The sequence below is a fragment of the Lolium perenne genome, chromosome 7, assembly GCF_019359855.2.
Source record: "Lolium perenne isolate Kyuss_39 chromosome 7, Kyuss_2.0, whole genome shotgun sequence".
Classification (NCBI taxonomy): domain Eukaryota; kingdom Viridiplantae; phylum Streptophyta; class Magnoliopsida; order Poales; family Poaceae; genus Lolium; species Lolium perenne.
In genome coordinates this window covers 241,781,892-241,793,601 of record NC_067250.2, presented here as the reverse complement: position 1 = coordinate 241,793,601, position 11,710 = coordinate 241,781,892, and the positions used below count along the sequence as shown (strand labels likewise).

Sequence of the window (11,710 nt, the reverse complement as noted above, 5' to 3'; positions counted from 1 at the left end):
GTAAAATATTGCATGCGAGTCAAGTAGGATCAGGCATCTAAAAGAAGCAAGTGTTCAGGCAAATTGTTATTTCATTTGTTTGGTTGCCACAATTAGTGAAGCACATGTTTCTTCTAAAGAGAAGCCATTGATAGGTGAAGCCATAAACATGTGCAATTACAAACGGAGTGATCGATTCTAAGGCCATTTATGAGAAAACTAGGAAGTTATTAAGACATTAAGTCCAACCACCGTTGTAAGTTTTAAGTTTCCTATGGTTATATTTCCCGTTAATTAAGTATGCATTAATATAGCATGCATATTTAAGACTTGGGACATGGTTTCTGTTAATCTTCTGTTATACCTCTTCCTATCTTCATGTAATGCATAAGGTGACAACCTTATGCATCTCCCACATATATGTGGAATCATATATCAGTACATAAGATCACCGTAGAATATAACATATACTTGTTTGCAACCAACAACAAACTATTTAACAATTTTAATAAACATGATACTACTCAAACATAGACATAGAGACATAATAGATTATGGGAAACAATAGATTGCATCACATATCATGTTTGCCAAGAGATTACAAGAGGTACATGGATGATGTTGCTGGAGGTGTTGATGATGATCACGCCGGGTTGTGGGGGGGGGGGGGGGGGGGGGGGGTGGAGTCCATCGGAGGCGATTACGGTAGAGGTACCCCTCCGAAATCCTTCCGTCGGTAACCTTCTGGCCCTCTGTTTATTGTTTTCGATCTCCGCCTTCGTATATTCTAAGATCACGTCGGTGTGTTATAGAAGGTTTTAGGTTAAGACGAAGAGGATGGCGGTGAAATCGATGACATCCGAGCAACGAGGTAGGTGGTGCGGCCTAGGTGGGGGCCCGTGCCACCCCCTATCTCTCTCAGCCCGTTGACCTCTCGGTAGCCCACTTTAGCTCATTTTGTTCGTCTCAAATAATCCGAAGCGTGTTCTCTGACCTTACCTTTTTCGAGTCCCGTACCTCCTAAATAGTCCAAACACTAACAAAAGGTTTTTCTAACACACATAGTTAGAACTAGAAGAGAGGAGATGGTTTAGAAAATCTCTAAGATCATTCAAAACATTGGTAATAATTATTAATATGATCCAAATATGTGAGAACATGTGACAATAAACTACATCGTTCATGGATACATTTTACATACATCAAGGCTCCACGATATATAGGACGGTTGGGTTTGTCTAGCCCAAAAGGTATTAGTCGGGTTAAGCCAGCCCAACAACATAATATTTTGAAAAAATAAAAAAACTTGTAATATTTGTGGAAATAAATGAAAAATAAATAATATTTTAAAAAGATAAATCTTATGGCATTATACATTAGCTAGCCTACTCTCCCAGGGTTGCATAACTCAAAAGGCTTAGCGTGTCAACATCAACATCCATAAATAGACTTTCGTCCCGTTTTATAAGTAAAGCCGCAAACGGCCACATCATCACTTACTCTATTATTCTCACAATTATGATGAACATGGAAAGTATCGATGATGAAAGACCATCATATTATGCCCTTGCAAATTTTCCACGAGCACTGTTGTAGACATCGCCATCCTCCTTTCCCTTTTCCTAGCGCAAACTTTGGTTACCGATGGAAGCTTCGGTTTTCCCATTTTTTTTCACAGTGCGAGCCTGCGGCAGGATGGCCGTAAGAGCATCTCCAACAACTGTGCTAGTGAGGGAAAAACCACTATTTTAGCGCGTGTGAGTGAAGGGCACGCTCCAACAAACGCGCGAAAATAGAGCAAATTTGTTTTTGCTCGTGCGCGACAAAAAACCGTAAAGCGCGCTAAATTTACCGCGCTGGATTCAGGGCGCTATATAAAAAAAGGCTTGCGTAGACCAACCGCCTCACCACCGAAACGCCACTCTACCGTTCTCCACCGCCGACATGCCTTCACTCCGCAGCTCCTCCACCTACCGTGGCGTGCGCGCCCGGCCTGCGAACAACTTCTACGTGAAGATCCGCGCCGCCGGCTACCGCCTGACGCTCGAGACGTTCAAGACCGTGCACGAGGCCGCGCGAGCCTACGACACTGCGGCGTGGCAGCTCGGCCGTCCACTCTGCTATGTCAACTCCGTGGCCTAGCGGAGAATGTTGGTGCCTCCGCCACGCCTTGTCACCAACGAGGAGAGGCAGCGCCAGTGCCGGTTCACCATTTTCACGGCGGACGAGCACGCCCTAGCAGCATGGCGCGAGAACTTCCCTCAGGACATCGTCGACCAGAATGAGTTCTTCAAGCAGCAGTGGCCGGAGCGCAAGGCGGCTAGGCAAGCCAAGCGGGCACGCAAGGCATTCATCTTGGCGCAGATGGAAGGCCCGACCACCATTGGTGACAAAGATCCTCTGTGGGCGGATTTGTTCTCGTCCACCGCGTCGAGTTCATGCGACTCCGACATCGAGAGTTCGACTACTAAATATTTTTCAGTGTATCGTATTTTCATGTTTTCTTGTTTAGTTTGTCGCATGTGTATTTTGATCTATGTTTCAATGAAATTTGCACCGACATCTGCCGCGCGCTGCATTTTTTCGCGTATGGTGAAACGCTGCTATTCGCGCGAAAATATAGTAAATCAGAAAATATAGTAAATCAGGCGCTGTAAAATTGTTTTAGTCGCGCGCATGTTTTAGACGCATATTGAATATGCATTAGTTTAGCGGTAAACCGGATCACCTCTTGTACTAGTGCATACTCTTTACGCGCTGCGTTGTGGAGGCAGGAGCGTTCCGAGATCATATCCCACAAAGATCATGTCTAAATCCTGTCACACAAACTATCTAGGGATGCGATCCCACGTATAAACAATTTATTTTCTTATCCAATCAATAATCTCCACGCGCACGGCGTACCCGTTGGAATCGTTGACCGAGACTTTTGCATCAAGCTAGGGCCGGCTAATGAATTCGCGCGTATCCCCGCAAGGTCATAGCTCGGGTTTTGCTGCAGTAGTGCAAGTAGCACAACCAAGCAGTTCTTCTATATAGACAGCTTAGGCCAGGCCGTGTTTAAGCACAACACTCTCGCTAGCTGCGAGAAGCAAAAGATGGCTATGCGCAAAGGCTTCGCACTCGCGTTCCTTGTGAGCTTCTTGTCATGCCACCTGATCTCGGTACCTTCCCAGGCTTCCTCTGATGGCTTCCTCCAATGCCTAAGGGAGAACCTACCTAGCGAGCTCGTCTTCGAGCAGGGCTCCAGCAGCTTCACCACCGTGCTGGTCTCATCCATCAGGAACCCCAAGTTCTTCACCAACACTACGGTGAGGCCGCTGTGCATCGTGACGCCCACCGTCGCCTCCCACGTCCAGGCCGCCGTGCGCTGCGGCCGCTGGCACGGCGTGCGCCTCCGCGTACGCAGCGGCGGCCACGACTACGAGGGCCTCTCGTACCGGTCGGCGCGGTCCGAGGTGTTCGGGGTCGTCGACCTCGCCAAACTCCGCACCGTGAGCGTCGACAGGTTCGAGTCCACGGCCTGGGTCGACTCCGGTGCGACCGTCGGGGAGCTGTACTACACCATCGCCAAGAACAACCCGCGGCTCGGGTTCCCGTCCGGTGTGTGCTCGACCATTGGTGTGGGCGGCCACTTCAGCGGCGGCGCCATCGGCATGATGATGCGCAAGCATGGCCTCTCCATCGACAAGGTCATCGACGCCAAGCTGGTCAACGCCAACGGTGATCTCCTCGACAGGGCCGGCATGGGGGAGGACCTCTTCTGGGCCATCCGAGGCGGCGGCGGGGAGAGCTTCGGCATCGTCCTCTCCTGGAAGGTCCAGCTTGTTCAAGTCCCCTCCATAGTCACGGTGTTCAACATCGGAAAGGCGCTTGACCAGGGCACCGTAGAGATCCTCACCAAATGGCAAGAAGTCGGGCCATCACTCCCCGACGACCTTACCATAAGGGTGATCCTGCAGAGGGACCAAGCCCTGTTCCAGGCTCTATACCTCGGCACGTGCAGGTTGCTCGCGGTGACGATGCGCAGTAAGTTCCCCGAGCTCAACATGACGACCGCAGACTGCCACTCCATGACCTGGCTCCAGTCCGCGGCCTTCATCAACTCCGGCAACACCGACGTGGAGGCGCTCCTCAGCCGGAACACGAGCCTGAGCACCTTCACCAAGAACAAGTCCGACTACGTCCGGACCGCCATCTCCAAGCTCGACTGGAGCAACATCATTTCCTGGTTCGAGATGAACGCAGCCGGGATGATCATCCTCGAGCCCCACGGAGGGTTCATGGGGACCGTACCAGCCGCCGCCACGCCGTACCCGCACCGCAACGGCGTGCTCTTCAACATCCAGTACATCGTGTTCTGGCAGGGCGACGGCACGGCGACCACTACCTGGCTCGCCAACTTCTACGAGTTGATGGGGAAGCACGTGAGCAACAACACGAGGGAGGCGTACGTGAACTACCGGGACCTGGACATCGGGCAGAACGTGGTGGTGGGCGACGTCAGCACGTTCGACGGCGGCAAGGTTTGGGGCGAGCAGTACTTCATGAGCAACTTCGAGAGGCTCGCGTCGGTGAAGGCGGCCGTCGACCCCACCGACTACTTCAGAAACGAGCAGAGCATCCCGCCTCTGCTCCAAGGTCAAAAGTGAGCACAGTTTACTTACCCGATAGCGATCTGCTGATTTATTAGGTCCATCCTTCGTGATGACTACCGGTTAGGATTTGCTTACTTTCTTGAATAAACAATACCAACTGGTTTTATTTAGCTAGATTCTGTCGACGTGCATGCTTATGAGATGTATATATATGTTCATTTACTCCTACGGATTGTAAGGCCTCATTCTAATTTGTAAGAGCATCTCGAAGACGCAATAATCTGGCCGCTGCAAAACCAATGTCACGCGTGCTGCAAACACTTAGCGTGCCATGCGCCGAAATTTCCTTCATCGGACACCCTATTTCGCAGTGCGGGTGGTCCACTGAAAAAGCGCTCGCAGCTGAAGCACTAATTTGCAGCGCCGGAAACATATTTTGATTTAAACTAGTTTAAATAGAAGATCTACAGCGCCAGAAAAACATTGAAAATACATAGATAATAGAAATAGTCTACTCGTCCTCGTCGTCGGAGGTCGTCGCAGTCAAAATGTCGTCCCAACGAGGATCATTTTCGCCCCAAGTCGTGTTCGGGTTCTCGAGCTCGAACTCGGCGATGGCGCGGCGGCGGCGCCTGGCGGACCTACGCTGCGCCCTGAGGTCCGCGAAGAACGCCTCCGTGTTGTCGACGTTGCTGTGGAACTGCTCCCTCCACTGGCGCATCAGCTCCTCGTCATGCTCGGCGATGGCGATGCGGGGCTTCACCTGGCGGTGGCGGCGACTGTCCTCCTCGCTGACGAGGCGCGGCGCGGGCACCAGAAACTCCGCCTCCTCTAGCGACTCGACGTCCTGGAAGTTGAGGTCGCGCCGTGGGCGCCGGAATCGCCACGCGGCCGCTTCGTAGGCGCGAGTCGCCAGCTCCGGCATGGTGAAGGTGCCGAGGGTGACGCGGAAGCCGACGGCGCGAATCTCCATGTAGAATGTCCCTTTTGGACGCGCTCGAGCACCACGAAAGCCCGACGATCCGCGGCGGCGCGGCGGCATCCTGGCGATGGACGAGCGGAGGCGGCGAGGAAGGAGAGCGGCGGCGACGCGTGGCGCGGGGAAGCGGCGGGGTGAGGCGAAAGGTTCCGTGGCGGTTGGGTGTGCGCGCACGCGGCGCTTTATAGCGCGCGCGAAGCGACGCAACAAGTTTTCCGCTAGGGATGCCGCGATAGCGGGCGCGGGATAAATTTTATTTCGCGCGCGGGTTTGGCGCGTCCGCTGGATGCGCGCGGCAAAAAGCGGTTGAAACGTGATGGCGTGCCGTTTCACGCCTCTGTTGGAGATGCTCCAAGAGGGCTTGAAGCGGGGTGAAGAACCGCTTCGATGGATTACATGGCCTCTCATTTGTTGTCTTAGACTACTTATAGTGCAAATAATTTTAAGAGTAACTTCGTGTCTAACTCAGCAAATTTACTTATGTGGCAATGCGTTAATGAGAAAAGAGGAGGATAAAGTAACATAGCTAGCCATTGTAACATAACACTTCTCAAGAAACAATGTGTATTCTTTTTAGAATAGAGTAACATAGCTAGTCACAAACAGTAAAACCAAATAGGGTTTATGGTTCCCATTTTCAGCCCTTAAAAAAAGTATTCGGGGCGCTAAAACAAGTTTTTGCGGTTTCGTGCAGTCTCTGATCAAATATATCACGCAAATGGGAATATACATATACGGTTTTACGGTTCCCATTTCCGGGATCTGCTCGTTCAGAACCGCGCGTAAAACCGCAAATCGGAGTTTTCAGTATTTTCAGCAAATATAGAGTGAATTCTACTTTTTACCTTGTAGTTTTGCAACTGTGAAACATATTACCCCATTTAGTGGAGTTTCTACCAAAATATCCCGTTTTGAGACTTTAAACATGGTTTCGCCATAATTTAACATTTTTCTTGTAATTGCTCGATAGGATAGGCATCATACGTTGATGTGGAGCGACAAAATATGTAAATATCAGAGGGCCTCATGGACGATTATGCCCATACTTCTTTAGTCCATATTGTCCATTCTTCGCTATCGTCTTGATCTTTTTGGATCCTGATCATCACCTAACACCTTTTCCAATGGATACACATCAGAAAACAAGGGTCCAAATCTTTCAAAATTGGTAATCTACATGAATTTTCACTCGATGAGGTAATTAGTATCACAAATGAATAAGTAGAGGGTAAAAAGTGAAATTCACTCGCAAATATGTAATAGCTAGATAAGAGAAGCAATAGTCAATAAATTTTCCATCCAATTGTTGCAATCAAAGCGACCGAAAACATGGGCAATGTTCAACGACGTGGAGGCTCTCCTCAGCCGTAACACCAGCTTGAGCACCTTCACCAAGAACAATTCTGACTACGCCTGTACACCATCTAAAAGCTCGACTGGAAGGACATGATCTGCTAATTTAAGAGGTAGCGGTTGAAAAAAACGTTCGTGTTAGACGCATATTTTTTTCCACACAGATTCAATCCCATGTTAATTATTTTTTAGCATTACTATGTATTGACTCATCTCGTAGGATTCCCACATCCTTGTTCCTATGGTGCAATGGCCCATAACTAAATTTCTATTTATGTAAGACAAAGACAAATGCAGGGCATCTCTAGGATGAGATATCGACGAAGCTAAAAATGGAAGTAAAATGTATAAACAATTTTATACTTCAGTCAGTCGATCATGCATGAAGAAAAAAAATACTTTATCTGTTGATGGATTGGGACCCCTCATCAATGCTTACATGTGCGATGTTCCTTTTCATTAAATTAAACATTTTGCCACTGTATTCAGCCATGCTTGTTTCTCTTTCTGATAATCTCTTCCGTGTTCAACATGTGTTTCACTTCTTCACACATAGTTATGTAGTTTACACAGTGTGTATAAAGAAATGTTTTGGGAAAACTCAAAGTGTAGCCCCAGCTACATGCATGTAGCCTGTTTTTTTTTTGCAAAATTTGAATTCAACAAATCTGAAAAAAATCTGAATGTAGCTAATGATGTACTGTACCTCTGTGCAAATTCTTCAGATGAAATATGTTATATTAGAGGCTACACAAAAATGATAAATTCTGACAAATGTTGGAGGTTTTAAAATCTACACTGTTCATGTTTTCAGATTTATGGATTTGTGAATTTTGCACAGCTCAAAATACTGAGTCTTTTGTATTGCTTTTATTTTCACAGTCGTAGAGTACATCATTGGCTACCTATAGAATTTTTGTTCCTAATTTTTTGAAACTATGAAATGCAATTTTAAAATTTTGAAATACAGGCGACTACGACACTTGTGCACTGTTCCTTTCTTGGAGCCGTCATTGGTGGAGAGCCTGAATTTCAGGTGTTCTCTTGATGGTGGTTGTACTGTTTTTGCTAGGACTGGAGTACCGTAGAGGGACTTTTTTTTAGTTTTCTTTTTTTTTTGTTTTTTAGCTGTGTGCATCCGTACTACTATTAGGTTACTGTGTTGCGTCGTTACAGAGGCTATGTGTAATTGGTAGCTATCGATACTAATATATTTCTTTTGTCAAAAAAAAAAATGTGGCCCAAGTTACAAAATGCCACGCTCAGTGTTTTGAGAGATCAAACAAAACCACGTACATGGCCCTCTAGATCCATGCAACAAGAGCGTGCCAGGAACTTTTGATATTGCAAATACAAGCATCATTAGGATTTCAACGTGGACTGATGCCATTTTAACGCTCCTTTGCTTCCGGACTCTTCTAGAGTCTGTACACCTTCCCAAAGCCTCTGGTCCTCATATGCATGCCTTGAAGCATCTTCCCCATGGCGGCACCGTGCACAACTTCTTCTCCACCCCGGTATATCCCCAAATATACGACGTCCAAGCATCAGTTCCGGGTTGCTGCCTTGATCTCCCTGCTGAGGCCCCTAAATCAGCAGAGCTAGAGTTGATTACGTAAGTATATAAGTTTCCAATGCTGAGTGTGGTCTGCGAAACAGAACATGCGATTATTTTTTTCAAGTAGTTTTGCAATTAAGTTGGATAGATGATAAACAATATTGAAATATTGAAGTAAGTTTCTGGACAATCTTTTTTCCTTGCCTCATGTTGTTCTTTTGTATTGTGCTTCATCATTGTTCAAAGTGTGAAACAAGAATAAATACAGCTAAACAGTGTTGCACCATCTGACATTTTTTTGTACTAGTACAAATATCCGTGCGTTGCTACGGGTCTTTAAATTTTATTTCTCAATGCACATATATAATTCACAACACACTATAGAAAATCAAAATAAATCAAAGATATCATACTATACTACGACATGATAATACCGAACACAATAGCAAGACAATATTGTTGTGAATGGTTTCAAGTTCTAGGTCTTGTTACCATTCTACCGCAAGTCTCACACATGTGATATGAGGCGTTCTATCTATAAACTCAATAACATCTTCTTTTGGATGTATTATTGTGTCACAAAACATGGGTGCTGCAAACACATGTTTAACGGGAGAAATAATTCTTTTTTAATTAGTCCAAACAACACTTTGATTTTCACAATTAAATGCCTATGCACTACCATGGGGAATCAAATGTTTTTTCATATCCTCATTTTACTTCAATAGTCAACACACTCCAACAACCCCACTACATACTCTCGTAGTCCTCCTACTTCAACATGCCACTGGCCCTTATGCACTAATATTTTGTTCACCCATGAATTTGGAGTTGCTATGAGATAACATACAAACATATCTTGTTAGTATTTCCTTTTCCTCTTTTACAGTGACCACGTGCATCATCGCCTTAGTTCACTAGAGGTCTCTTCTTAGCTCCTCGCATCCTAGCCGAACGATGTACCATGGGCGAAGCACGGGCGAACGAAGCTCGACGAAGTCCGCAAATGGCGAGACAACAATGTTCAGCACATGCGTAACACCGATATTGCGTGAAGCACAAGTGGGAGAAGTTCATTCGAAGTCGGCAGAACAACAGGAAGGCAATGTCAAGGAGGGGCAGAATTGAATTCGCAAAAAAAAAAAGGAGGGGCAGAATTGTAAGACGGGGCAAGGCACATGCTACAAGTTGATATTTATTGAATATAAAAAAGGGCACTGAAACTCAAGCGATGTTTAAACATGTAGTTTCTCCCCGTGCAATTACGACATCTAACTGACTGCCCTAATGTGTGAGTGCAATTATGTCATCTAACTGACTTGCGTATGATGAAAACAATACCCAAATAAGGATCCTGATATTAAGTGTAATTTAGCATGTAATTATTTTTGCTCTTTTATTACCATATTGGAAGCGATTTAGCACAAGTACTAAACAACAGACGATTGTGTGTTCTAGTTAAAATGACGCACTTTGCAGTGAATTGCTTCAAAGCGGAAGAAAAAGGTTTAAGGCATTACAACAACAACAACAACAACAACAACAACAACAACAACAACAACAACAACAACAACAACAACAACAACAACAACAACAACAACAACAACAACAACAACAACAACAACAACAACAACAACAACAACAACAACAACAACAACAACAACAACAACAACAACAACAACAACAACAACAACAACAACAACAACAACAACAACAACCAAGCCTTTCAGTCCCAAACAAGTTGGGGTAGGCTAGAGTTGAAACCCATCAGATCTCGAAGCCAAGTCATGGTTCCGGAACGTGGATAGCTAACTTCCACGCACCCCTATCCATGGCTAAATCTTTGTCGATATTCCAAACCTTCAGGTCTCTCTTAACGGCCTCCTCCTATGTCAAGTTTGGTCTACCATGACCCCTCTTAACATTCTCATCACGCTTTATCCGTCCGCTATGCACTGGCGCTTCTGGAGGCCTCCGTTGGATATGTCCAAACGATCTGAGACGATGTTGGACCAGCTTCTATTCAATCGGTGCTACTCCAACTCTCTCCCGTATGTCGTCGTTCCGTACCCGATCCTTTCTTGTGTGGCCACATATCCATCTCAACATGCGCATCTCTGCTACACTTAATTGTTGGATATGTCGTCTCTTCGTTGGCCAACACTCAGCGCCATACATCATCGCAGGTCGGATAGCTGTCCTATAAAACCTTCCTTTTAGCTTTTGTGGCACTCTCTTGTCACAGAGTACGCCAGAAGCTTGGCGCCACTTCATCCAACCAGCCTTGATTCGGTGGCCCACATCTTCATCGATATCTCCATCCTTCTGCAACATGGACCCCAAATATCGAAAAGTGTCTCTCTCCGGTACCACCTGCCCATCAAGGCTAACCTCTCCCTCCTCATGCCTAGTAGAACTGAAACTGCACCTCATGTATTCAGTTTTAGTTCTACTAAGCCTAAACCTTTCGATTCGAGAGTTCGCCTCCACAACTCTAACTTTCTATTAACCCCCTTTCGGCTATCATCGACTAGCACCACATCATCCGCAAAGACCATACACCATGGGATGTCTCCTTGTATATCCCTTGTGACCTCATCCTCACCAAATCAAAAAGATAAGGGCTCAAAGCTGACCCTTGGTGTAGCCCTATTCTAATTGGAAAGTCATCAGTGTCGCCATCGCTTGTTCGAACACTTGTCACAACATTATCATACATATCCTTGATGAGGGTAATGTACTTTATTGGGACTTTGTGTTTCTCCAAGGCCCACCACATGGCATTCCGAGGTATCTTATCATAGGCCTTCTCCAAATCAAGGCCTTATCATAGGCCTTCTCCAAGTCAGGTTTAAGGCATTGTGTCTGAAAATATATTTAAAGAAAGTCTAATGGCATATATTTGATGTTCTGAAGTATACCAAATTCGAATGGCATGGATCTCTTGTGTATCAAATATATAATCTTAAAGCTATCCCAGATCAATAGAATCAATAATATTTGAGATAGTAGGTCTACAACTAAACATCTGGCATACTTATTCCATGTCGGTCAAACACTACAAAATCTTCCAGTTATCTAATTCTTGAATTGAGTGGCAACCCTAATAAGAGCAGACGAAGAAAAAAGTGTGCAATAATTTTACCCAATGTAGAGAAGTACATGCCAAATCACAGTAAAAGATCCCGTGCTCTCTTTGTTTTGATTGCCGAGTGAGAAACGCGTTGCATGGCCTTCTATAGG

The 11,710-nt window shown here is 45.9% G+C and overlaps 2 protein-coding genes across 2 annotated transcripts; one reads left to right on the top strand and one right to left on the bottom strand.

Moving 5' to 3' along the window:
* The first annotated feature begins 3,006 nt into the window (after positions 1-3,006).
* On the top strand, positions 3,007-4,747 carry LOC127314104 (berberine bridge enzyme-like Cyn d 4). Its single transcript, XM_051344574.2, has one exon. It carries the CDS (start codon positions 3,078-3,080, stop codon positions 4,629-4,631), a length of 1,554 nt encoding a protein of 517 aa, XP_051200534.1. The 5' UTR covers positions 3,007-3,077; the 3' UTR covers positions 4,632-4,747.
* A 281-nt stretch (positions 4,748-5,028) lies between these two features.
* LOC127315541 (AP2/ERF and B3 domain-containing transcription factor ARF14-like) lies at positions 5,029-5,619 on the bottom strand. The gene is made up of 2 exons (XM_051346020.1): positions 5,219-5,619; positions 5,029-5,041 (listed from the first exon to the last, which is right to left on the bottom strand). The coding sequence occupies exons 1-2, from the start codon at positions 5,617-5,619 to the stop codon at positions 5,029-5,031; spliced, it is 414 nt and encodes a 137-aa protein (XP_051201980.1).
* Between the last annotated feature and the right edge of the window lie 6,091 nt (positions 5,620-11,710).

Coding starts and splice junctions, on each gene's coding strand:
- LOC127315541 (XM_051346020.1), bottom strand. CDS start 5,619: ATGCCGCCGCGCCGCCGCGGATCGTCGGGCTTTCGTGGTGCTCGAGCG.
- LOC127314104 (XM_051344574.2), top strand. CDS start 3,078: ATGGCTATGCGCAAAGGCTTCGCACTCGCGTTCCTTGTGAGCTTCTTG.